The sequence below is a fragment of the Falco cherrug genome, chromosome 4 (assembly GCF_023634085.1).
Source record: "Falco cherrug isolate bFalChe1 chromosome 4, bFalChe1.pri, whole genome shotgun sequence".
Classification (NCBI taxonomy): domain Eukaryota; kingdom Metazoa; phylum Chordata; class Aves; order Falconiformes; family Falconidae; genus Falco; species Falco cherrug.
In genome coordinates this window covers 55,505,706-55,528,732 of record NC_073700.1, presented here as the reverse complement: position 1 = coordinate 55,528,732, position 23,027 = coordinate 55,505,706, and the positions used below count along the sequence as shown (strand labels likewise).

At 41.4% G+C, this 23,027-nt stretch overlaps 1 protein-coding gene across 3 annotated transcripts in view; it reads right to left on the bottom strand.

Annotated features, from left to right (window-relative positions):
• The window catches only part of CRHR2 (corticotropin releasing hormone receptor 2), a 160,229-nt gene that overhangs the window by 35,679 nt on the left and 101,523 nt on the right, over window positions 1–23,027 (bottom strand). For all 3 annotated transcript variants that reach the window (XM_055710030.1, XM_005442308.3, XM_027809954.2), the window contains 4 exons: window positions 18,086–18,203; window positions 14,002–14,155; window positions 10,325–10,385; window positions 2,782–2,854 (listed from right to left, as the gene is read on the bottom strand). In XM_055710030.1, the coding sequence (XP_055566005.1) occupies window positions 2,782–2,854; window positions 10,325–10,385; window positions 14,002–14,155; window positions 18,086–18,203 (406 nt within the window). The remainder of the gene's footprint in view (window positions 1–2,781; window positions 2,855–10,324; window positions 10,386–14,001; window positions 14,156–18,085; window positions 18,204–23,027) is intronic.

The following is a 23,027-nucleotide window of genomic DNA, read 5'->3' as shown; positions in this document are numbered from 1 at the left end:
AAAACCCGGCGGAAAGAATTTTTGACAGATGAAATTCTCCTCTCTTTTAAAAAGACTCAACATCTTTAGAAGCATGTTTGATCCCTCTGGAACTAAGAATATTTACCAACAAAAGCACTCTAATCATATCACCACTTGCTGGTATAATGATGCTTCTTGAATACGTAATGATGCTGCCTGTGTCTAACAGGTAACCAAAACTTTACACTGGGCACTTGGCTCTTAACTAAAGTGGGTGACACCAACTTTAACTGCCACAGCCTGAGTGCTCACATGTTGACATTTGATGGAATTTTTGGACTTTTAGTTTTTAGTGTGAACTCTCTTTTGGAAATAACATTAATTTCTCCTAGTAACATTCATGTCTCTAACTTTCCAGCAGTACACAGGGACGTTTCTCTCGCAGAATTGTCCTGAATGTGATTTCATAAAACATGAACTTCAGCTGAACATTTCAATTCTTTGTTAGTTGAAATCCAACTCATTAGCTGTGACTGAAGGAGGTCACAGGTTTGTATGGTTTTTTAAATCTTTGTATCTTCCATTTCTGGCGACCATTGTTCACTGGAGGGAAGAGCAGTACTTTGTCCCCACCTGTGTTAAGGCAGAGGCATACTGATGTGCTGGGGTGTGTGTGTAACTTTTGACTGCATCCCCCTGGGTACTTGGCAGACGCCACACTTCAGTGCTCTTTACCCAGCATTTCCTCACATCGCCCTCGAAAGGGTCAGCGACTATAATAATAATAAGTGATGCTTGAGTCATTACATACGATTTGATTTTCACATAAAGATCAAAAAATGAGGCTGACAGCTTGCTTTAACACACTGCAGAGTTGTGTATCTTAATTAGAAACACAAGACTCAACTGTCAGTTTAAAAGAAAAAAAGGGTGAGGCAGGGTGGGGGGTGGGGGGCAACACATTTTAGCTATCAGGAGTGTACTTAACAGGACTTTTCAGGTTTGCCTTTTAGATTATATTTCCAGAGAGCTCTTTTCCTCACCCAGCAGCGCTTTCTGATGGGAGTAACCCCAAGGAGAAGTAAGGGCTTGCCCTTATGTTATTCCTCTAAATCATATCAGCTGCTTTCCACCCCACAGTGCAATTACTGTTGTTATCTCATTAGAGTTTTAATTAGAGCTCAAGTTCAGGCTAATGTAGAAAGGTTTAACACACAGTGTCAGTTCAGGGCAGTATAGTTACTGGCTCAGTTTAGAGGGGTCTCAAGGCTGCTCTAAATTAGAGGTAGATATAATGACGTGTATATAAAGAGCCAGCCTCCAACTGCACCCCCATTCTCTGTGCCTCTTTGGGGTCTTTAAATAGAAAGTGCTGTTCTGGGGAGAACAAAGCTGTTTTCATGACTCTAAGCCACCTATGGTATCTGCCAGAGATGCTACGCAAGGATTCTCCACATCTTGTTGATTAAAGGTGTTATGGATTCACAGCCTTCTGGGCAACGATGTGAAAAGTAAATGCTCTGAGAATTGGAAACCTGCTACCTTGTGTTGTCTGTATAGGATTTGTTTGTGAGTTAAGTCTCTGTGTCCATGAGCCAATTTACTATGAGGCTCTTTGTGGTTTTGGGATGGCTCCCCTGCTGACACGCAGTTATATTGTGGGTATCATACCACTTGTATTTCTTGCCTTAGAACATAAATAAAAGATTTTTTTTACATTTAAACATACTCCTACTATGTTTTTCTCTTTTCAGCTACGCACAATACAATTTGGTTGCTGCATCTTAACAATTAACCCAGAAATTAACTCTCCTGACTTCAGCTTAGGAAACATTCAGATGAGTAGCTGGCTTCCTATGCAACGGAGAAGCTTTTTTTAATGCTGAATCACATGAAAGGCACAGCGCTGACAAGGTGAGACCACAAGACTTTTTAGCTTTGAAAAAGCTGGCAGTGGCTGCCTATTCTGGAGCACTTACACATTTCTTCATGGGTCCTGGAGAGGCATAAGGGACAGATATATTAAGTCTTGGTTCCCTAAGAGAGGGGACTCCACTGAGCCCTGTAGATTCTCCGTTTGGACATCTGCCTTCCTCCTAGGTGGCTTTTACCACAAAAGAATGGAACAAAAGAATCAGGTTTTTCAGTGTTGTCCTTTCTAATAGCACTGATCTTTTCTATCCATACCCAATATTTTCTGGGAAAAGATCACTGCGCTTTAGTTGAAGGTTTGAAATTGTTTATGAATGAGCTTCCTTCTTCCTCTGCCTACTGTTCATTGGCACAGGAGACTGTGTTGGGTAAACAGATAAACAGCCTGTGACTGTAGGCGGCACTGAAAAGGAAACAACAGGAAAGCTGGCAAACACACAGCAATAGTAGGAGTGTAGAAGATGTAGATGACCCTACAAGCAGAGGCAATTCCCTACCATAATTACTTCATTTTTCTAATCAATGTGCATGATTGAATCGCCCTAGTTCTCAAGAGCCTCAAGTGGATGATCAGATATGGTAAGGTACCTCCCGTTTTTAAACATTTTTTCTTCCCATATCTCAAAACATTGTACAAAAGGGCAGGCAAACTGTGTTACAGAGGGAAGATAAAAGAATGGGCTAAGGTCAAGGAAACAGCCAAAACCAGATCACTGCACTTCTGACTTGCAGTATTAGCTACTGTGGCAACTTCAGAGAACAGGTGAAGATGTTTGACCTTGTTTGTGTCTTATTTTACATAAAAGTAGATGTGGAACATCACAGATGCCTATCAAATTATCCCTCAGTGGGAGATGGCAGTGTCCTTCCACCCACATACACGCTTACCAGAAGAACAAGAATCACTGGCCCTTGATATATGTAGTCGATATATTTTCCTGGCTCTTTTCCAAACCAGCATCTGTAAGAAACAAAACAAGTAAGAAAATCACTTATAATGGGGAATATACTTTTCGATTATAATATCAAGGACACCATAGAGAGATGTTCCCTTATTCTGTGAGTCGGTTAATCATACATGTAATCAGTAAGTGATTGAGTTTTCTGCTGCAAAGCCACCTTTTCTTTGGACACAGATCTGAGCTCCATTTTGCCCTCCCATTAGACCATTCATATTTCCACTACTTTTTGGCTATTGCCCATGTAAATATTTCCAAGAAATGTGAGAATCTACTATAAGGAGGATGCAAAAATGCATCCTGCTGCATCTGAAAAACAGATGAAAGAAATATTCGATGTAAGGAAAAAAAATCTGTTATCTATTGCAGAGCCTGAAGACACTTAAACTCCATAAAGTAAAGGCTGTTACAGCAAATACGTCTCAAGTTGCATGGAAATGGTGTCTAAATACGGCACTGGATGAATAAGGAGTTCACCTCATTGGCTTTGAACCACGCTGGTGACCACCAAATCCAGCATACAGTACAGACATCACTTGAAGCTAGCAAATACCTGATCAAACATCACCAAAGGGAAAACAACTCAGGTTAAGTGAAACGACAGGTAAACTGAAGGGCCTCAAACTAGCAGGGAGCCTGGATGTGTCATGTGTCACTGAGTGCTGGCTTGACTTTCACTTCTGCTAATTACAAGTATTTTCTCCCTGTTGTGTTATACAATAGACTAAACCTGTGATTTCACAGAAACCCATATTGATGTTCATTTCATTCTCTTAACTGAGAGTAATAAATCAGTTATATTTATGTCAGTAAGTGAATCATAAACTGGGCTTAAGTCTGGACTCAATAATTTATACCATTACGTTTTCCTCGGTGCAGTTTTGGCCCAGGACAAACAATAGCCAACTCCAAAACTATTCCTGGGGAATAAAACTGGAGCTAGCATGAGCCAGAGGACATTCCCAATAGTCTACAAACTGCAGCTACCTTGATTTTGAGGCCAAGAGGGTTTAATAATATGGATGTGAACTACTCCATGCTATTTGGAACCAGTCCCAGGAACGATTCCAGGCCCAGGAAATTTAATATTACAGATACAGCCACATGGTCTGGATCCTGGTTCCGCCAAGTGGAGACAACTTTGCGATCATAATGCCTAAAGGTTTAGTTCACTGGAGCTCCAGTTCCCTTAGGAAGTAGGTTTTGGAGTTCAAGGGTCTGAGAGTTTTCTTCCTTTTTGTTGATACCGTATAACAAGTCTACACAGCAAAAATTACGCAAAAGATAATCCTAGTGCCACTGGAGACATGGAGTCAGGTGCAGATTTGCAATTTTACAAGCATGCAAGAATTAACACTTGTTGCCTTAAAGGGGTTGCAGTCTGTAAGAAACAACTGCAGAAGTTCAAGGCAAATAAACTGAGATAAGGAAAGCTATGGTTTGGATGGAATTGTTTTGAATCATATAATGCCCCCAAAGCCTTTCTCCAAGATGTGTTGTTTGCTAAAACAGAAGGAGCTGTTTCTCCACTGCAAAATGCTCTTACTGAACTGACTGTTCAGAAATGCTGAGATACGCAGCAAGTATCTAGGATACAGTATCACACAATCATTTGCCTTTTCTTGACTCGATTTCTACATCTTTTAAGTTCCAAATGAATGAGAGAGCTCTGAATATTTTATAAATATAAAACATGTCTGTTATTCCCTGGTGCACTGACTGCAGATTACTGTAAATAGATAATTTTGCAACTGATCTTCCAAAATCTGGTGATGATAGCAAGACTTGGAATAAGGTACTTCCTCCAGCTAAGTTATCATCCAAGAAGAATCCCCAGGGCAGCCTTAAATGCATTAAACTGATATTATTCTTTTTTGTTAGGGATATTGAAAGATATGAAGAAAAATGAATTACAAGATATGTCAAGGCAGGAAACACAACTCTCTAGAACTTGCAAAACCTACTTTCGAGAGGTTTTTGAAGGGCATTTTAGGAGAATTGTTATCTGTTGCCTGAAACTCAGAGAATCAAGAGGTATTAGAAGAGGAGTTTCTGGGAAGCTGGCTGTTCTAGCAGAGGAATCTAGCAAAGGGACTAATAAGAAGCAGACTGAGGCATGTGGCAGAACTCAGTGGGTTAGAAAAAGTCAGAAAAGAATTTGGAACAGAGCTGGTAAACCACAGAAGACGTGACAGGGCAAAGGCTGCTCATTGCTCTTTGGTATTTAAATATTGATTAACTGTAAGACCATACTGAAGAGCAAAATGCTAATATTTATTAACTGAAGCCCCGTATTAGACCAAGGTTGCATTGAGTGAAGCATCATGTGTATATACACCCTTTCACACAATTTGAGGAACCATGGTTGTGGCCAAAGGTAGACTTCTACAACACAGGCACCTACAGAGGAGCTTGGTGCTCCAGATTCCTTCTGTAGTTAGTGGAGAAAAAGCAAGCAGCTTTTCTGGGATGGTGTTCATCTCATTAGGCTATGAAACACGCCTGTTACATAGTAATTTAAACATTTCTAATACACCCATTAAATCAGATGAGTACCGGTGAGAGGCCAAGTATTTGCTAGTGACATTACATAAGTCTGCATTTCTCTAGCTGTATTTCATATTTACAGTCTAACTGTTCAAACTGGGTCCATAGCAGAAATATTGCAACGTTTCTGCCTGTCATCTTAACTCTTACTTTAAATCCAACATAAGCCATTATTTCTGCAATAAAATCAGCAATGGACATTTTTTTTTAAAACCAAAAAGAGAAACCTAAACCACTGAAAATTACTTGGTGCATCAGAATTTTAATTCCATCTGTATGAAACAAAAGCCATTTTCTATTTATTTTCTCTTTTTTTTTTTACCTCTGAAAAAATAAACAAATACCCCCTGAATATTGAAGAGGACAAATTAGGAAGACAGTTCTGATTATATTCAGATATGTAAACTCACTTCTATTGAAAAGCACATTAATATTCTTCATAGTCCTCTGATAGTTCTTTATATAACAAAATCCACCATTGGTTTTATAGTTATTGTTAATTAGACCTTACTAATGTTATTCCCATTACCAACTGTCCATCAATAAAATTACTACAATAATTCATAATCATTTGTGTGGGGTTTTTTATTGAGACTTAACAGCACATTTTTTCAGAGTTGTCAGATGTTGCTAAAGAACTGCTAAACCCCAGACAGGGTATTTGCCACAGTACCAATTATATTTGCCTTACTCTGCAGAACATGGTCTCTAGTAAGTACAAATATGAAAAAAGTTAAGAAGTTGATTGAAGCATTTTCTTAACATTCTTCCTGTGTGTTATTCTGAGCTTTCAAAGTGTTATGAGCTACAAAACTTGAACACCAGTTCAACCTTCAAACAACTTAAGTAACAATTGAAATGCATACTTGGATGAAGAAGTCTGCTATTTTGTTGGGAATTTTGGCTTGTTCACTGGGATATGCAAACACTCTTGGAAGCTGCAGGAGAGCTGCATGTCTTCTGCATGCGACCTGTTTACTAGGTCTGACCTCATGGGGGAATAGCACATGATTTTGTCAGTGGTCAAGATACACAGAGCTTTGCTGACTGGGGAGAGCAGCCTGTTTTCACAGAGTAGCTGAGGTTGGCAGGAACCTCTGGAGATTGTCTAGTCCACTCCCATGCTCAAAGCAGAGTCAGCAGAAGCAGGTTGCTCAGAGCTGTGCTCAGCTGGCTTTTGAGTAGCTCCAAAGATAAAAGACTTCACAACTTCCTTGGGCAACCTCTTCCAGTGTTCTACCACACTCACAACAAAAAGGCATTTTCTGATGTTCAGATGGAACTGTGCCACTGCCTCTTGTCCTGTCACTGGGCACCACTGAGAAGTATCTGGCTCTACCTTCTTCATATTCTCCTATAAGATGTTTATAAACATTGATAAGATCCCCCTGACCCTTCTCTCCAGGCTAAACGCTCCTAACCCTATCAGGTTCTCCTCATATGAGAGATGCTCCAGTATCCTGACTGCAATTATTTATCAAAGCCAGGGCTTAGTTTTTTCTCTTTTGTCTATAATTGCACACACAGAATTCAAATTAAAAGCATGGTTTCTATATCATCCTAGCACAGAGAAAGGATTTTGAAATGCCACTAAGTTTAAACTGTCCCAATGACTGATGGACTGGAGAGAAGAGATGATGAGTTAAATACACACACGTGCACACCTCACACACGTGTACCAGAGGTGCATTCCCACATGTGCTTCAGTTCAACCATTTAGCAGAATCTGCTCCTTTCCTCGACCCATGAGGCAGTGAGCAGGGGCGATCTGAGGTATCACGTGCTTTAATGCTTGAGAAAATGACTGAATATTTATGACAATTGACAGGCCCTCAACAAGTTATTAATCTCTTGTTTTGCTTTGGTTCATTTACTTTACTGAGTCTTCCCTGCCTATGACATTACTACAAATGTGAAAAGCAGATTTCATTTAATAGCCTTTGCCTTACAGCTTAATGCCCTTATTAGCTCTTCATTTACGAGTGCTCTGCCCATCTGCCTGGATGCACATGCTAAATGAAAGAAATGGCACTACTGAAGCATCCAGTCTTGATTTCTCAGAGTAAAGTACACAAACCTCAGCCCCACTGCTGACAATAAGCAAGCACAACACTGAGGCTCCAGGCCATTACTCCTCACCTTATGGTGCGCAGAAGCCAAAAGGACTTTCTCAATGCACGATACCTTGGGAGCAGCTATGATATGCAGTGAAGATGTGTGCAAAGGTTTCACTCCAAGACAAACACCAGCATTAAAGACAGGAAGGTGAAAACATCCCGAGATATTAGGTTTAATTGTCTGGGTCTGCCAAGAGTAACCTGGCACCTCTCTCATCAGTAAGCATGCGAGGCAAATGATGTACATGAGTTAGAGCATATGGGTTTGTCCACGACATGGGTTTAAAAGCACAAGCTCCATTTGAAAATCCACCCAAGGCAGGAAGCTTGAGCCTAGAAACTCAACAGGAACACCCTGGATATTCTGCATACCAATATAAGATAATTTTGTCTTTCTTGCCCTGCTGACTGTATTTTGTATCCTCCTTTCATTTGTTGTGCAGGATCTGGGCCAGTTACAACTTTGCTGGTGAAAGGTAGCACACATACCTAGACAAACATATCATGTCTTTTTTCATATCTGTGATACATCAAAGTGAGATTCCTTCACGTTCCCTTCGCAGGTATACAATGACGGCGAAAGAAGGCACTGGCACAGATTTCTCCATCCAGACATCTTGTGTGCAGTGTGATCACAGATGTTGTGGCATGTTTCTGTCAGGGGTCCTACTTTCTATTATTACTTTTGGGAGTGATGTGCCGTCTTCCAAAATTACGTGTTCAAACCTTGGTGTTGAACTCACTCACAACAGGAATGTTTAATGTGCATCGTCATTATTAAAGCACATGGTTTTGCCTCTCCAGATTTCAAGGCTGAAGGTTTTTTTGGTTATTTTGTTTTGTGCTGTTTAAGCAGACTAGTTCCTTTGGCTCTAGTTCTAGTGCTGAAAGTCCTGCTTCAGCACAATGAGACAGCTGCTATGCTGCCATAGCTTGTGAAAGGTAAAAAATTCAAGGAACCTGACCATGAAGCAGACCCAGAGCGTTCTGACCCTTTACCCATCCAGAAACAAGAAGGTCTGTGATCACAGAAATTAGGGAAATCTGGTGATATGAGGCTATCTGCCAGGCCAGACTGACTTGGACACTCAAGGAGCAGGTTCCAACTGAAGTTTTTCTGGCCATTTTGAGGCTGCAGTATGAGTTCTCCTGTACGATTACTGTAAGCAGGGATGGAATCGCACAAAACTTTTCCCTCAGTGAAGGGGTGTCTGTCTGATTGCCAGTATGTGTAATCCTGGGAGTTAGATTATCATCTTCAAAGCCACCATTTGCCCTGGTTTCAGGTGAGATAGAGTTAATTTTCTGCCTAGTAGCTGGTACAGTGGGTTTTGGATTTAGTATGAGAATAATGTTGATAACACATTGATATTTTAGTTGCTGCTGAGTTGTGCTTACTCTAAATCAAGGGCTTTTCAGTGTTCCGTGCTCTGCCAGTGAGCAGGGGCACAAGGAGATGGGAAGGAGCAGAGCCAGGAGAGCTGACCTGAAGTGGCCAGAGGGATATTCCATACCATAGAGGATCATGGCCAGTATATAAACTCGAGGGAGTTGGCCAGGGGGGAGATCGCTGCCTTGGGACTGGCTGGGTATTGGTCAGCAGGTGGTGAGCAATTGTATTGTGCATCATTTGGGATTTTTTCCCTTCCTTTTGGATTTTATACCTCTCCCCTTTTCTCCCCTTTTCATTACAATTGTTATAGTTGTTATTGTAATTATCATATTAATATTATTACTGTTATTATTACTATTGTTATTATTATGTTTCAATTATTAAATTGTTCTTCTCTCAACTCTCAAATTTTACCTTTTTCCCATTTTTTCCTTCCCATCCCACTGCAGGGAGGGGAAAGTGAGTGAGTGACTGCGTGGTACTTAGTTGCCAGCTGAAGTTAAACCACAAAATTGTTAAAGCTACAGAAGACAGATTGGTCAAGGGTTCAAAAGTTTGTGTGGAGTAAAGGGGAACTCAGTAGTGCATAATGGAATTCTTCCCATGCCTAATTTATTTAAGTCTAATTCATCCAACCTACTTTGGACATCCTTCCAGATGCGACGAAATGCACCCAGCTACTGTTTTGACTAATCACCGCTGATCATAAAAGACCACATATTGGTGCAAACACATACACCTACAAGGCAGACAATTTAATCAGATGTGCTATAGACAGACAAACACCATGGTCATATGAAAAACAGATTCATGGAGAAAGTATTTTTTTTTAAGGCTAGGGAAGGGAGCTGTAACAGACAATAGACATTGATCCAAACACTGGTTGAAAACTACAAGCTGAGCTATATCTGATCAGCATTGATGTTTGGGGGGAAAAGTCCCAAAGCACAGATGCCTCTTTATCTCCCATATTTTTCAATTTCATCCACTAACTGTTTCCAACTGGAAAAGCCAGAAACAGAAATACAAAATTTCCAGCCACAAGATTATTCTTGGCAGACTGTCAACTGAATTCTGCACACCCAGAAGGCTAAATCCTTAAGCACTCAAATGTAGCTTTTACCAAAGTCTTACTGAAGCAAAACTCCCATTGAAGGAGATTACCTTGACTAAATCATGTACAAAGCTATCAAATGAGAGCTTCAGGACTTGGACAAGGATGTTTGGGAAAGGTATTTTCAGCAGTTGACCCAAGTAGTGTTCTGAAATCTCAGATGGTCTGAATTTGGATGGAGGTGATTTGAACTTTCCTCTTTCCTATCAATCAGCCTCATTTCTAAATTACCAGTTCAGCCTGTAGGCATTTCTTAATTTATTTACAGAGCCACATAAACACAAATGTTAATGTCACTTACTGTTCATTTTCATAATATAGCTTGCCAATGGCCCAGGCAATGATGATTGGGCAAGGAATACCTGCAGGAGCAAAAAATCAGGAGTTAATCTTGTATGCATGTATGGATGTATGGATGGATGCATGGATGATACCAAAGCAGATTCAGACTTGTGTAAGGAGAGTCTTCATTAGTTAACTGGAAGACTTTAAATACAAGCGGTCCTGTCTTGGTATCCTTGAAACACAACAACTGCTAACACCTCCTTATGTATACATAAAAAAGATCATCTCAACAAGAGAAAACACTAGAACCAGTCAGAAAAGTTACTAAAAATATTAAAAAACACACATATATACCTATATTTCTATATAAGTAATCAGAACAATTTTGGCTGACTTAAAGGCAATTTTGGTCCCTTTTCATTTTCCTGCAGCTGATATGGCAAAATCTTAAAGACAGTATTTGGAGGTAGGTGTTCAGTTTTTCATTTCTTAGGCTGCAAGAAGCTTTTACACTTATTGGGATCTTAGCATGAAGTACATTTTAAGACTTTTCAACAGCTTTTTTAGTTGAGTCTTCCCTATGAAATAGGATTATGAGACAGAATCTCTTGATATCTCACAATACTAGAATTCATTCACTTTTTGCCCTTTCTAAAAGATCCCGCTCCTCTTAATTTTATATATATCACTCTACTCCCTGCGCTGTGCAGTGCCCTCCATGTGTGCACATGAGTTCTCATCAACGCCGTGCATTTGCTTCACAGGGCTTGCTTTCTCTGTTGTAGCCAGGAGGTGCTACAGTAGTGTTCCTTGTGGGTGCAGCTTCAGTGCAGTAGATGAGGTGTCTTTGTACACTTACTGTCCCAGCAGTGCCATATCCTCTGCCTTCCAATTCCATTGTTATACCAGGCTCATGGCCAGAGCCTTGCCCTCATGCTTGTTTTGTGTTAGCCCTTCAGAGTCTAGCTGGTTTGAAGATTTGCTGGAGAAGGAAACTGGAAGTGAGGAAGGGTGAGTGGAGCTGGCCTTTTGATGCAGACCTCCAGGGGAAAACAGGAATTTTTTCACCCAGGCATTCCCCATGCAAAGACTGGATGGATGTCAAAACTGGAGGAGGAGAGTTTCCCCTCTCCAGTTCCACTTTACTTTTAATCTGTCACCTGAGGCAAAACCAAAGCACAGAACAAGCCTCTCCAGCTCCATACTTCATTCCAACCTCCGGGTTCACATCCCTCTGAAATCACTGCTATTCAAAGCTGAATGCATGCCCAAAGGCCCAGATTTAGTGACCTGCACTAGTATCTGCTTCTTTCCCACTGGAAGCAACATGACTTAAACCCTGACGTAGGAGTTAGCATGGTCTTGTATCTAACGCTGCCTTTTAACCTCTCATTTGTTGCTTCTTCTGTGGGAAATGGAGGCTTTAAAGAGATGAAGCAGCATAGAAAGAGGATCACAACACAGTAGGAATGGAACTGAATTGCTAAGTGGTCATCTTTAACCTCATCAAGAAGTATAGCATAGCTCTGATCTCCTTCTGCACCACCTCTGGTGGCTTTTGTGCCCTGCAAGTGCTTGTCTTGTCTTCCACTTTGTTCACCATCGACTCATGGGGTTTGGTGCGTTTGTTTCCCTCATGTTCTTGCTAGGCATCAACAGACAAAATGTAGCCATGTCCTTTCTCCAGGAGGAAAACATTTTATTTTTCCTTCTGGACAGGGATTTAAGAATGAGTCTGGTAAAAGACTGTGTACAGGAAAGCAAAGCAGGGCCAGAAAGCACACAGAAAGGTGACAGGAAAGGTATATTCAGTTCACACCACCCTTACATTAGTAATGAGAGACCCAGAGGGCTCCGAGAGAGGTAGGAAGGGAAAATACTAGGGACCAAATGAGTCAGGGGGTCTGTGAGAGCTGAGTGAGCCACTGATTTCCCAGTTTTGTGAGAGAATTGAAAAATGAAAAAAACTATTTGAATCAATTCCCCACATAAACATTTTATTTCTACTACAACTCCTCTTTCCTCCCATTTGATTTTGAATTGAATGACATATTTTGTTTTCAAAGCTGTTTCTGCCTTCAGAACTGCAATTCAATTACTTCTGCTGAATTCTGAGAGGGAGAGGCATTTCAGAACAAAATGTCATTGTACTTTCAGAAAAGAAAATATTTGCGACTTTTTCCCACCTTTCTTCTTTAAACAAAAAGGAACGGCCAAATTCTCTAGTTCTGTTTGACCTCAGATTTTACATTCAAGTGAAGAAACTGCCCGCATGGGGCTTGTCTTGCCAAACTTCTCCTGGCCACATTCAAAAAATGCATACGTTGGTTGGAAAGGACCTCTGAAGGTATCCATTCCAATCTCCTGCTCAAAGCAGAACTATCAACACTAGCCTACCTCAGGCAGGGCTTAGCCTTCCTGAATTTTCAATACCTCCAAGGTCAGAGATGCCACAGCTTCTAAGTTATCTGTTCCTGTATTGTGCTTCCTTTTGGCAAATTTTCTGTTTTCTTAATGACCAACTGGAACCTCTCAGTCTGCAATTTGTGGCCACTGTCCCTTCTTATAACATTGGCTATTGCCAAGAAGAATTTGGCTCCATCATCTTTGTAATTATCTTTCAAATAGACCCTTGGTACCTAACAGATCTCTCCTTAGCTTCCTCTTTGCCAGATTAAAACACGTTTAGCTCCTTCAGCCTCACTTCACAGGTACTGTCCTCTAGATCCCTGATCATATTGACAGCTCTTCACTGGATAATACCTGTTTTTTGCACATCCCTTTTGAGTTAAGAGACCTCAAACTGACCACAATATTCCAAAGGCAGCCTTACCAAAGCTGAGTAGAAAGTATTATAAACTTCCCTCAATCTTCTGGCCACATTCCTAGTGCAGCCCAGTGTCTTTTACCTTATTCATGAGGAGAAGGCACTGATGGCTTACAGTCAAGTCTGCATCCACGGCAAGCCCTACATCCTTCTCAGCAGGACGGCCACTCTGACAGATGGTTCCCAACCTGTACTGGTGGGCCAGCTTATGTTGATGCAGCTACAGGAAAGGAGCAGCCTTTGCTCTGGCCCAGGCTGACACAGAAGTGAGGTAACAGGGCATACAGTGAACTATTTTTCTGTCTCTGAGTAGCCACAAGAACAGTACAAAGATGACAAGTGACTCTTTGTTAAAGGCTTTTTTCTAGAAGCATATCACTCAGCCATCCAAAAGACAGCTGTAAAGCAGATAACTGGGCTTCTCTTCTAGTCAGCTTTTCGCTTAGAAGTGTCTCTTCAGACCGAGTGGCTCACAGGGCACGGACAGTGCCTTTGCTGTTTCATGCCATGCTGAGCAGCAGTGTATAAGGGGTGTGATCACAGCCTTGCTGATCAAAGTGAAAGGGATGTGGTATGAACTGCTGCATTCCCAAAATGCTGAACCTAGGAATTCTCTTTCTTTCCTTAGCACCACGTGCCTGAGGTTCTAAATGAAGAAGATAAATCCAGCAATAACCTGTTAGCTTTATGTCATCACCACAGTGGAGAACTAAGCCTGATCTCACGTTGTTCTGGCAAATTTAGGCTTGAATGACAGATTTCACCACAGTGGGATTTTTACAAATTTATTCTTGCTTCTCTTGCCTTTATAACTTCAATGCCACATACTACTGTGTAACACCATTTTAAACATACAAGTCACTTACACCATCCTATGAAGAGAAAGACCCATTTCCGCAGCTTATCTGTGGAATAAGTCATCACTATGGCGGTGTGTAAGTAGCAGCCTTCCACAAACATCCAGAAGAAGTTGGTCACCACAAAGTAATTGTAGACGGTGGTAATACATCGACACCAAGGCTGGAAAGCAAACATAAAATAATATTTTAAAATCATGGTGAGAACATTTACAAGAGTCTGTATGTTGTTATTCCCTTAAAAATCAATGATAGAATTTATTCATGGGGTGCAGACCTGTGCCTTGGAATCACAGTACCTTAGGTGCTGTTGGGAACTCACAGCTGTATCTGTGACATTCTGCTGAGGCTTGGCTTTGACCACACCATGCAAGATCTCCCGTACCTAAGCATGCCTGGAAAGTTCATATGCCATAAGGCACACCCACACCAGCAGTCTGCAAGCAGATTAAGAAATCGCCGTGTGGAAAGCAGACAAGAGGAGGCAGGCCATCTGATTACAGACGGTCCTTCAGAGAGGTACAGCCATAGCCTAGGATCGTATCCAAAGATGATGTAAGAGCCTAAGCATATCTTAGGCAGTACAACCAACCTGCTGAGCCATTCAAAGAAAATATAAGATAGAAGGTAATGTCACACAGTCTTGCTTCATTTCCTCTGAAGGGAAGGAGCACCCTTCCTAACCTGACATTTAGAAAATATATATTTTACTTTCAAGATATGCTTTTATCAGCTACTTCATCCTTTTTATTCCTGCCATGAGTGTTTCAGTTTGTAAGTCATGTCACTACACACATCACCTCTGAATTTTGCTGTAACTTCAACAGGAATTTTTGGTCAGGCTCAATGTATCAGTAAAGACATCTTCTCCTAATGGCTGTGCAGTGAGTGCACAGCTGTGGAACACGAAATTAGTCATAGAGAGGCAGATGGTAACATCACATCAATAAATCACAAGTAACTGCTGATTGTAATTTCCACAGTGCTACACACAGAAATTGGGGAATAATTCTTTCTGACCAAACCAGGTATTCAGCATATTCCCTGAAGCATGGCATTAATTACCTCTGTTAGCTGGTACCCTTGATGTCATTTTGGTCTTGGCATTCTCTAGCCTTTTAATTAACTCTACTAAAGTATTTGAAACTTTTGACCCTCAGTCACTTTTATTTCAGACTTCATATGCATGAGGTATTGATGATCTCTAGGCAGTCAACACAGCAGCAGATACACTATCAAACTCAGCAAAATTCTGTGGACCAAGAATTTATTGGACAAGGCAGTTAGTAGTAAGACTAGGTTTCCAAAGACTGTAAATCTCACACTTGATTTTTCAAAGGTAGGAGCATGAATTCAATCTTTCCCTGTGGCCTCAGTCTCATGTAAATTCTCTGATATAACATCCGGATTCTTGTTCCCCTTTCTCCCACAGCTGCAACACTTACACAGTTTTTGTCCTCTCCCCAGCTGCCCATTTTCAGAAGGACTGTAAAACGTAATTATATCTGAGCCTGTTGTTCCTGTGTCAGAACTGAGTGGAATTTGCCAGTGGATTGGGTAGATACTGGGACAGATACAGACAAATACACATAGTAGTGGTGAGATCCCCCTCTGCATCATTTCCACAGGAAACCAGAATAAAATGAATTTTGAGCAATTTATTTTGGAATTATGGATTTATTATTATTGGTTAATAAAGCCAATTAGCAGAACTTATTAATTCATATATTTTCATTTATATGACCAAGGATTCTTGATCCCCCCACACGTATCCACCAATAGGCTCCAGATAACCAGCAATTCCCTTTCTTTATTTATTAACATAAGCACTATAACTTCATGCAAAATATTTCCACATTGAGTCCTTGATGCTTCTGTAACTGCATTATTTAATCTTCACTGATCCGCACAGAAGAGATCCCATTGTTAGCTAGCACGAGTGATGTTGCTCCCGTTGCTTTTGGTGGTGTTATTTTGACTCTGCCTTATACTACAATAAGAACAACAGTTATCACTGAGCTTGTATAAAGCACCTTCCAAAAAGACTGCAGTGTTCTGCAGAGAAAAGACGTGTTAATGAAAACTGAGGCATGTGAGGATCTGTCCTTATATCTGCAGGTTAATATTTTCCTTAGCACTTTGTAGTCACACTTTAAGAGGCATTTGAGTGCCAGACTCTAACTGATTTTTTCCTAAATAACTGTAAAAATCTGTATTATGATTTGTAGTGTATTTATTTATATTTACTCATGAAAGTAAATCACAAAGCATAAAACTGTCAACAATAAAGCTCTTATACCACCATCTTCTGTACTCTGAAAATGTCAGAAACACAGACAAAGCAAACAATGAATTAATAGAAGCTACATCTTCTCAAAGGAGCACCTGATTGAATAATAATAATAAAGAGTTATGCACAGAGTCCTTCTTTCTCTAGGTACTAATGACTTTTCTGTTTTCCCAAAGTATGGGATTAAAGTTCAGATGTCAAACCTTACATTTGAAAAGTTAACCAAGGATAATGAGTGCCCAGCTAACATCAAAATGAGTGGATATCCAGGCTCCTGGGGTGGTTTTCAGTTTCTGCAGGACCAGTTCCTACATGAGTGGAGCCACATTGACTGACGCCAGCTATGGATCCAGCTCATAATCTGTAAACACTTTAGTCCACCTACTTTCCAAAGAGAGAGAGTACGAAGGATGGGTGTGAGCACATCCATTTGCATCCATGGTTTGGCACACATTTTCTTGATTATGGAGGTAAATGTCAGGGGACATCCCTAAAAGGAGAATACTCCACTATAAGAATATTACAAGGGAAAGAAAACAGTAAAAAAAGTGCCAAGGGACTATCAAAAAGGACTACCCAGAAAGGAAATGTAGAATAATTCCCCAAGAAAATAGAGAAAAATGCTTTTTCTTTTGGAGTGAATGCTTTCAATTCACTCTGAAATCCTCATATTACTGGGGCTGCTGGGTGACTAAACAGGGGGAGGCACTAGAGCACTTACATAGGGACTGATTCAACATCCTCACTCAGACAAGTATTTACAGTTGGGACTTACTTGAGTGAGCAAGAAATAACACGGAGCGTAAGACAAACGGGAGCATGGTGACATGCTGTATTTCTCAAGAGTGCTCAATGCCATGCAAGAAGATGCTTCTCGCCCCCTTCAGTCATCCCATTTTTTATTGTCTGGATCTGTCTGGTCCCCTGAACTGTCTCTGACTCTCGATCACCCATCAGAAAGCTGACTTTAGATAGCTAAGCCAGCAGGAAACTCCTCCTTGTTTTTTTGTTGGCTAAGTTATCCCTCCACCAGTTTAGTGAGTTCAGTCTCCAAGGTTTCGGTCCTCCCCAAGGGACCAAGAAGAGAAGGAGCTGGAATGAAGCATTTGGTTCCCTGCAGGAAAGAGCCATCCCTTTCAGGTGACAGGGAGTCACTGCTGGATGCAGCCCATATTGCAGAAATTCATCCTCAAGGCCAGCACAGCAAAGAAGAGGTTAGTAGAAAAATGGAATTTTGTAGAAAAACCCACAAAGATATCAACAAACAAAAATTGTGCTGTTTCAGGCCCTATTTCTTATTTTCTTGGGAGTCCCACTGACTATAGGCAGCAAGATGCTCACTGTCATCAGCCAAAGTAGCTGACTCAGAGCTTCAACAGACAAACCAATTATTTCTGTACCCTGTCATGGAGATGTTGCCCTCTGGAAGAATGCTTTCTCGACACAGGTGCACATCACTGCAAGATGCTCTGACAAAAACGTTCTAGAACCACCAAATTTAGTGTTTTGCACAATCCTGTGTCTGACAGTTTACAAATTTGGAAAGTATCTATGGCCAATGAAGATAGAAGCTTTGGGGCGGGATTTTTACTGTAAAAAAACCCTTGCGATATTCAATAATGAGGAAATCAATGAAAATTTAGCAAATTAAGCTTGTTTGCTTCATCTTTTTGAAATTACATGAAAGTCACTCTGAGGATGTGGATAGGTGTCCTTTGTATTATTTCTATCTGTTGAACCAATTCAGCATCCCTGACTGCTCCCAGATTACATGGCAGAAACATGCTACCTCCAAGCACTTACCTCATTGCTTTCATGTATGTTGTGATCTATCATTTGAAGCAGAAACCACATCACATTCCTCAGGATGAATGTGGTGATCAGGTTCCAGTGGATAATATTCCGCAGGCATCTGATACTCCTAAACAAGGAAATACATTCAAATCATCATATATAGTGAACATATACACATTAATGACTATATAAAATAAACAAGCTAATTCTGTTCACTTGCAAAACTCCTCCATTACCTCTCTTACACTCTGAAACAGGAGATTTGCCTGTCCAAAGGGTCAGCAATAACAGTCTATGAGGCTATCTGTAGCTTGTATTTACCAGCAAGCATATCTTGGTCTGGTCTCGTTCTCTGGCTCTCAGGTAAATTGCACAGCCAAAACTTGGATTTTGCAGTGTAGTCACAACTACACAAATAAATGACATAAATACAAAACAGCAACAGGAGGACAGCAAAATCTGTGCTGCTTTTCCTTCCTATAGACCTTTCTTCCAGAAACCACAGCCTAACTTTTGCAGAGCCATGTACAACAATTTGTCTTGATACCATGAGGAGCTCCCTTTGACAAGACTGAATTCAAGCAAGTGAAACAGGATCTCCTGGAAAGATTCAAATACTCAAATGGTCATTTCATCCTTGGTTATCATTTTTGGTCCCCTTCATCCCATCCTTACAACAACTAGAACTGGTAAGCCCCTAAACAACCAGGCTGCACTGGAGTTTGTTGCATTGTTCACAGAAGGAGATTTGGTGACAAATATTTGCACTGGAGTTGCAAAACTGGAATAGTTTATATTTGGTTAGTCTCTTGAACAGGCTCACCTATGTGAAGTTCAAAGTTTTCCAACCCATTAATACAATAGGAGAGTATGGATTGCCTGATTTTCAGTCCTGGTCTGTACCAAGCTTTCTTAAACAATGCAGAGCTGCATGTCCTCCTTCACCAGAAAATATTTCTGTCTGGTTTTAGTCCTTCCCCAGCCCCCATTCAGATGCAATATAAAATATGAGCACAGTGTAAAATATGAGCTATAATAACTTGGGACACAGTGCCATAAAACAAATAAGGGGACATCTTAAATGCTGCTTGCTGCTGAAAATGGCTTCAGGAGGCAGCCAGTGCACAATGCTGATGCCAGCAACCAAAGTATCACTGAAGCCAAAAAAAAAGTTACTCGTCACAGATTCAGTCATTTAAGACAAGATCATTTGTCTTCCCATTCTTTGTGAAACAGTAAAGGAAGGCAAGTGCCAAGTTACAGTTTTGCAGTTACAGGGCCTTCAATTACATGATCTTTTCAAACTGTAGAGTTACTGACATGAAATTAATTGCCTTTGAGAGCTCTAGCAACAAAACAGATCCAGCACACTTGCCACCTGAATGTATTCCTTGACAAAGAGAAGATAAACGAGTGAGGGAAAAAAATCCTTGCTGCATGCCTCCATTTAAATGTAGTTTAATCATCCTGTATGCTAGAACACCAGCTAAATCTGGCTAGAGGAAACCTTATTCCCACAAGATTTACAGCAGGATGTTGCAGTGGGTGCAGAGGCAAGTAGGATCAAACAAATAGTTGTAGATTGTTTGGTTCAGTTCATAAAAACAGCTTTTCCCCTCAGTAGGATCCTAGTCATCAAACGCACATTCTCTTCTGTGTCTTGGAATATAAAGACAAACTCGGCATCTAGTGGCTGTATGATCTTTGCCCTCTTCACTGCTTCTTGGTTCATACTGTTTTGTCTTCTCTGCCCGTCAGTCTGAACCTAGCCATTGGCTTTTGTTTGGATTGAAGGATGCTTAGGACAGAGGTAAACTTTTAGTGCTGTCTGTTCAGGACTCAGAGCAAGAGGGTCTGGCCTCTGTTGGGAACTCCCAGGCTCTACAGATAATTATGATCAAAACTCTCCTAGTTTTCAAAAAGCCACATGTGCTGAGGGAAGATGTGTTTGTGGTGTAAAATTAAGTATAAATGTGGCCAGCAGCTGGAATTTACCAAAATGATGCCTGAAGCCTTGTCAAATAATGCTTTGGACATGAACCAGGGACAGTTGGCTCCCATGTCCCACTACCTTTAGCAAAAGCCATACTTTGGGTATGAGCAGCCTGGTACCATGGCCTCATTCCATGTCTGGGACACTCTCTGTGTGGCATGGATGGTAAGTAGACGCTTTCACCTACTAAAAAGGCTTTACGTCTTTGGGGCTAACAGAGCAATGAAGAATTTGCTTTTACAGTTGCAGTCTCTCCCCCGTCACATTCCCCACCGCATTGCTGCCTTGGCACAGCAGCACAAACAGGCGAGGGGCAGGATTTGCTTTCGTGATGTCTGGGCCACTGCTCCGCTGGTGCTAATAGCAGTTAGGGTTTTAATGGCAACACCAGTATATTCAGACTGAGAAACACGTGTCTGAAAGTGCCACCGAGTTTCTCAATGGCTCAGGCAGTGATGTGACCCCAGGCACAGAATGGTTTTAACCTTTCCCCTTTTTTTTCCCCTTTTATTTTAGTAGGAGTCCCACCTGGAGACTCAAAGTTTGTTTTTGTTTGAGAGAGCCCAGAGCACACGGTTTCTGTTTGTTTCTATCTCCTAACTACTACTAGCACAGAAATCACAGTGGCAGTAATGCAATTCATAGCCAAGGGCAGGAAAAGCTTGAGAAATAACTGTGTCAGGTTCATAGCAGGGAGGGGGAAACAGCAGGGTTGATGTAGCGTGTGGAGGCTGCAGGGCACAGCAGTGGAGGGCTGCAGCTAAGTCAATCGATGTAACAAGGGAAAGATTTCTTGCCAGCCACCTGAGAAAGCCGCTCTCATTTACAGGCACTGCTGGTGAATGTTATTATTGTAATTTAGTATGGGTAAAGCATCTAGAGGGATACTGACTGAAATGAGGGTCCCCTCATTTCAGGCACTATTCACATGAGACTGTTCTGCTGGGCCCAGGAGCTTACCCTGTGCGTAAGGTTTGCCTGTGTAGCCAGATTGGAGTCCACTGAGGTGGACAGTGAACGAAGGACATGTCCCAAACTGGGCAAAGCTAGCAGCTAATAGGACACCTGCAGTGCAGCTAATGTTTGGGGAAAGGACAAAGCCAACCTTGTTATACTCACTCATCTGAAAGCCTGAGGAAGAAACTCATAATTCCCATAGGGGTAATTTGTCCTGCACAGATCTTTTACTGGCTCTTGGTAGATGGAAGCTAGCTTAAATTTATAAGCCTTAATTTAAATTTAAATATGCCTGTTATTCATGAAAATGACCTGTCCCTTTTTGAACACTTGTTAAACAGCCATAGCAGTCTTCTACAGCAATGAAATTCACAGTTTCCTTTCTCCTTTATTAATTATTGCCTTTGCTCTGTGGAGTGAAAAAGTGAGCAAGCCTGCTCTCCAGAAACAGCAGCAACTGCCCTCACAGGCAGCACTGAGAAGGAATTCACATCACATGGTAAATCGCAGGAGGTAGACAATGAAACACAGTGAGCTGTATTCTGAGTTAATTGAGCTTTCCTAGAGTCACAGTGATCGGCATGAGTGTATTCACTCACAACTCAGAAACTAAGAAATTTGGGGTTGTTCTTACCTCAGTAGGGAGCTCTCACAGTTTGGAGAGCGTAGCAGTGACACTAGGGAGATGAGTGCACAGACAACAGAGAGCTACTTTCTCAAGAAGGCAGAGTCACACAAGAGGGGAGAAATGGGAGGTGAGGGGTCTGTGTGCTGATCTGCTGCTTCAGACACAATTACAGCATTGCTAGGAAAAAACTGTGAGTTACAGAGCCATTTGAAGTCCCCTAGACTAAAAGATCAGATGACAGAAGGTTTCATATTCATCTTTGTGTCAGGTAACAGTGTTTATGCCATTTCTACTTGTTTTACAACCCTTGATGTGGATTGAAGGGTGCAAGTGTAGTCCAGTTTCCAGGAACAGCAGCACAAGTCACCATCCCAGAGAGCCTGAAGGCTGGTACCTCACAAGACACCAAGGGCTGAGGCTATGGGCTTCCATTAAAGAGCTTTTTCCAGTATTTGCTTCCTGCTCCGATCCTTTTCAGACAAAAAGTGTTGGTCAAGGCCTTGACTGGACTCTTCTACTAACTCTTCCCTGGTGCACGGGTCCAAGAATGTAAGGAATAAGTAAAGAGGTTGTAGTAATCTATTCAGAACAGACTTAAAAGATTGATTCCACAACATAAAGACATAAGAACTTGCAGATTTAGTCAGACCAACGAGTCAGGCTGTGACTTAGTTCCCAGTGGTGATCATTAAAAGACAGTTTGGCAAATGGTATGGGAAAAAGGGGAGGCAGGCTGTTGTTCTTTGCTCTTACCTCCTTGCTGCTGGCAGTCAGAAGTTTTAAGATATTCCTGATTCAGAAACCACATTTAATCACATTGAATCACCCTGTTGGTGGCCCCAGCTCCTCACAGGAGTCACTGAAATTCTTTTGTGGTTTATGTTCAGTGGGGTCAGGCCACGGCTTATTCTACTAACATAAAGAAATGAAGAGCTCATAAGTTGTTATTCATGGTAAAATACATTTGTCTGTCTTGGTTTCTCTTCTCTGCTTGCCTGTCCCCTCCTAAGGGCTGGATGAAGAGGCATTTCCTCACAACTGCATTCTCCTCTGTCCTTTGGGAGTTGCAGGGAGGAGGGATAGAAAGAGCCTGGAACTGGACAGCAGGTAGCTGCTAGTCCGGTGGGCTGCGGGAGCAAGCTGGCAGGTGCGGTTGGTAGCGCATCTCCAACACGTGCTTCCGAGTAGCACAGTTGATGCAGCAATTTTACTTCTGGCTGTGCCTGACAGCAGATTTCAGGCATGAAATATTCCCTGGAAATACAGCAAGTAGTGTCAGACAGGCACATGCAAGTGGTGTTTGTCACATTGAGCGAAGGAGCTGGCAGAAGGAAAACGATTTCCTTGAAAAGGAGAGAAAAGAAGGACTTACA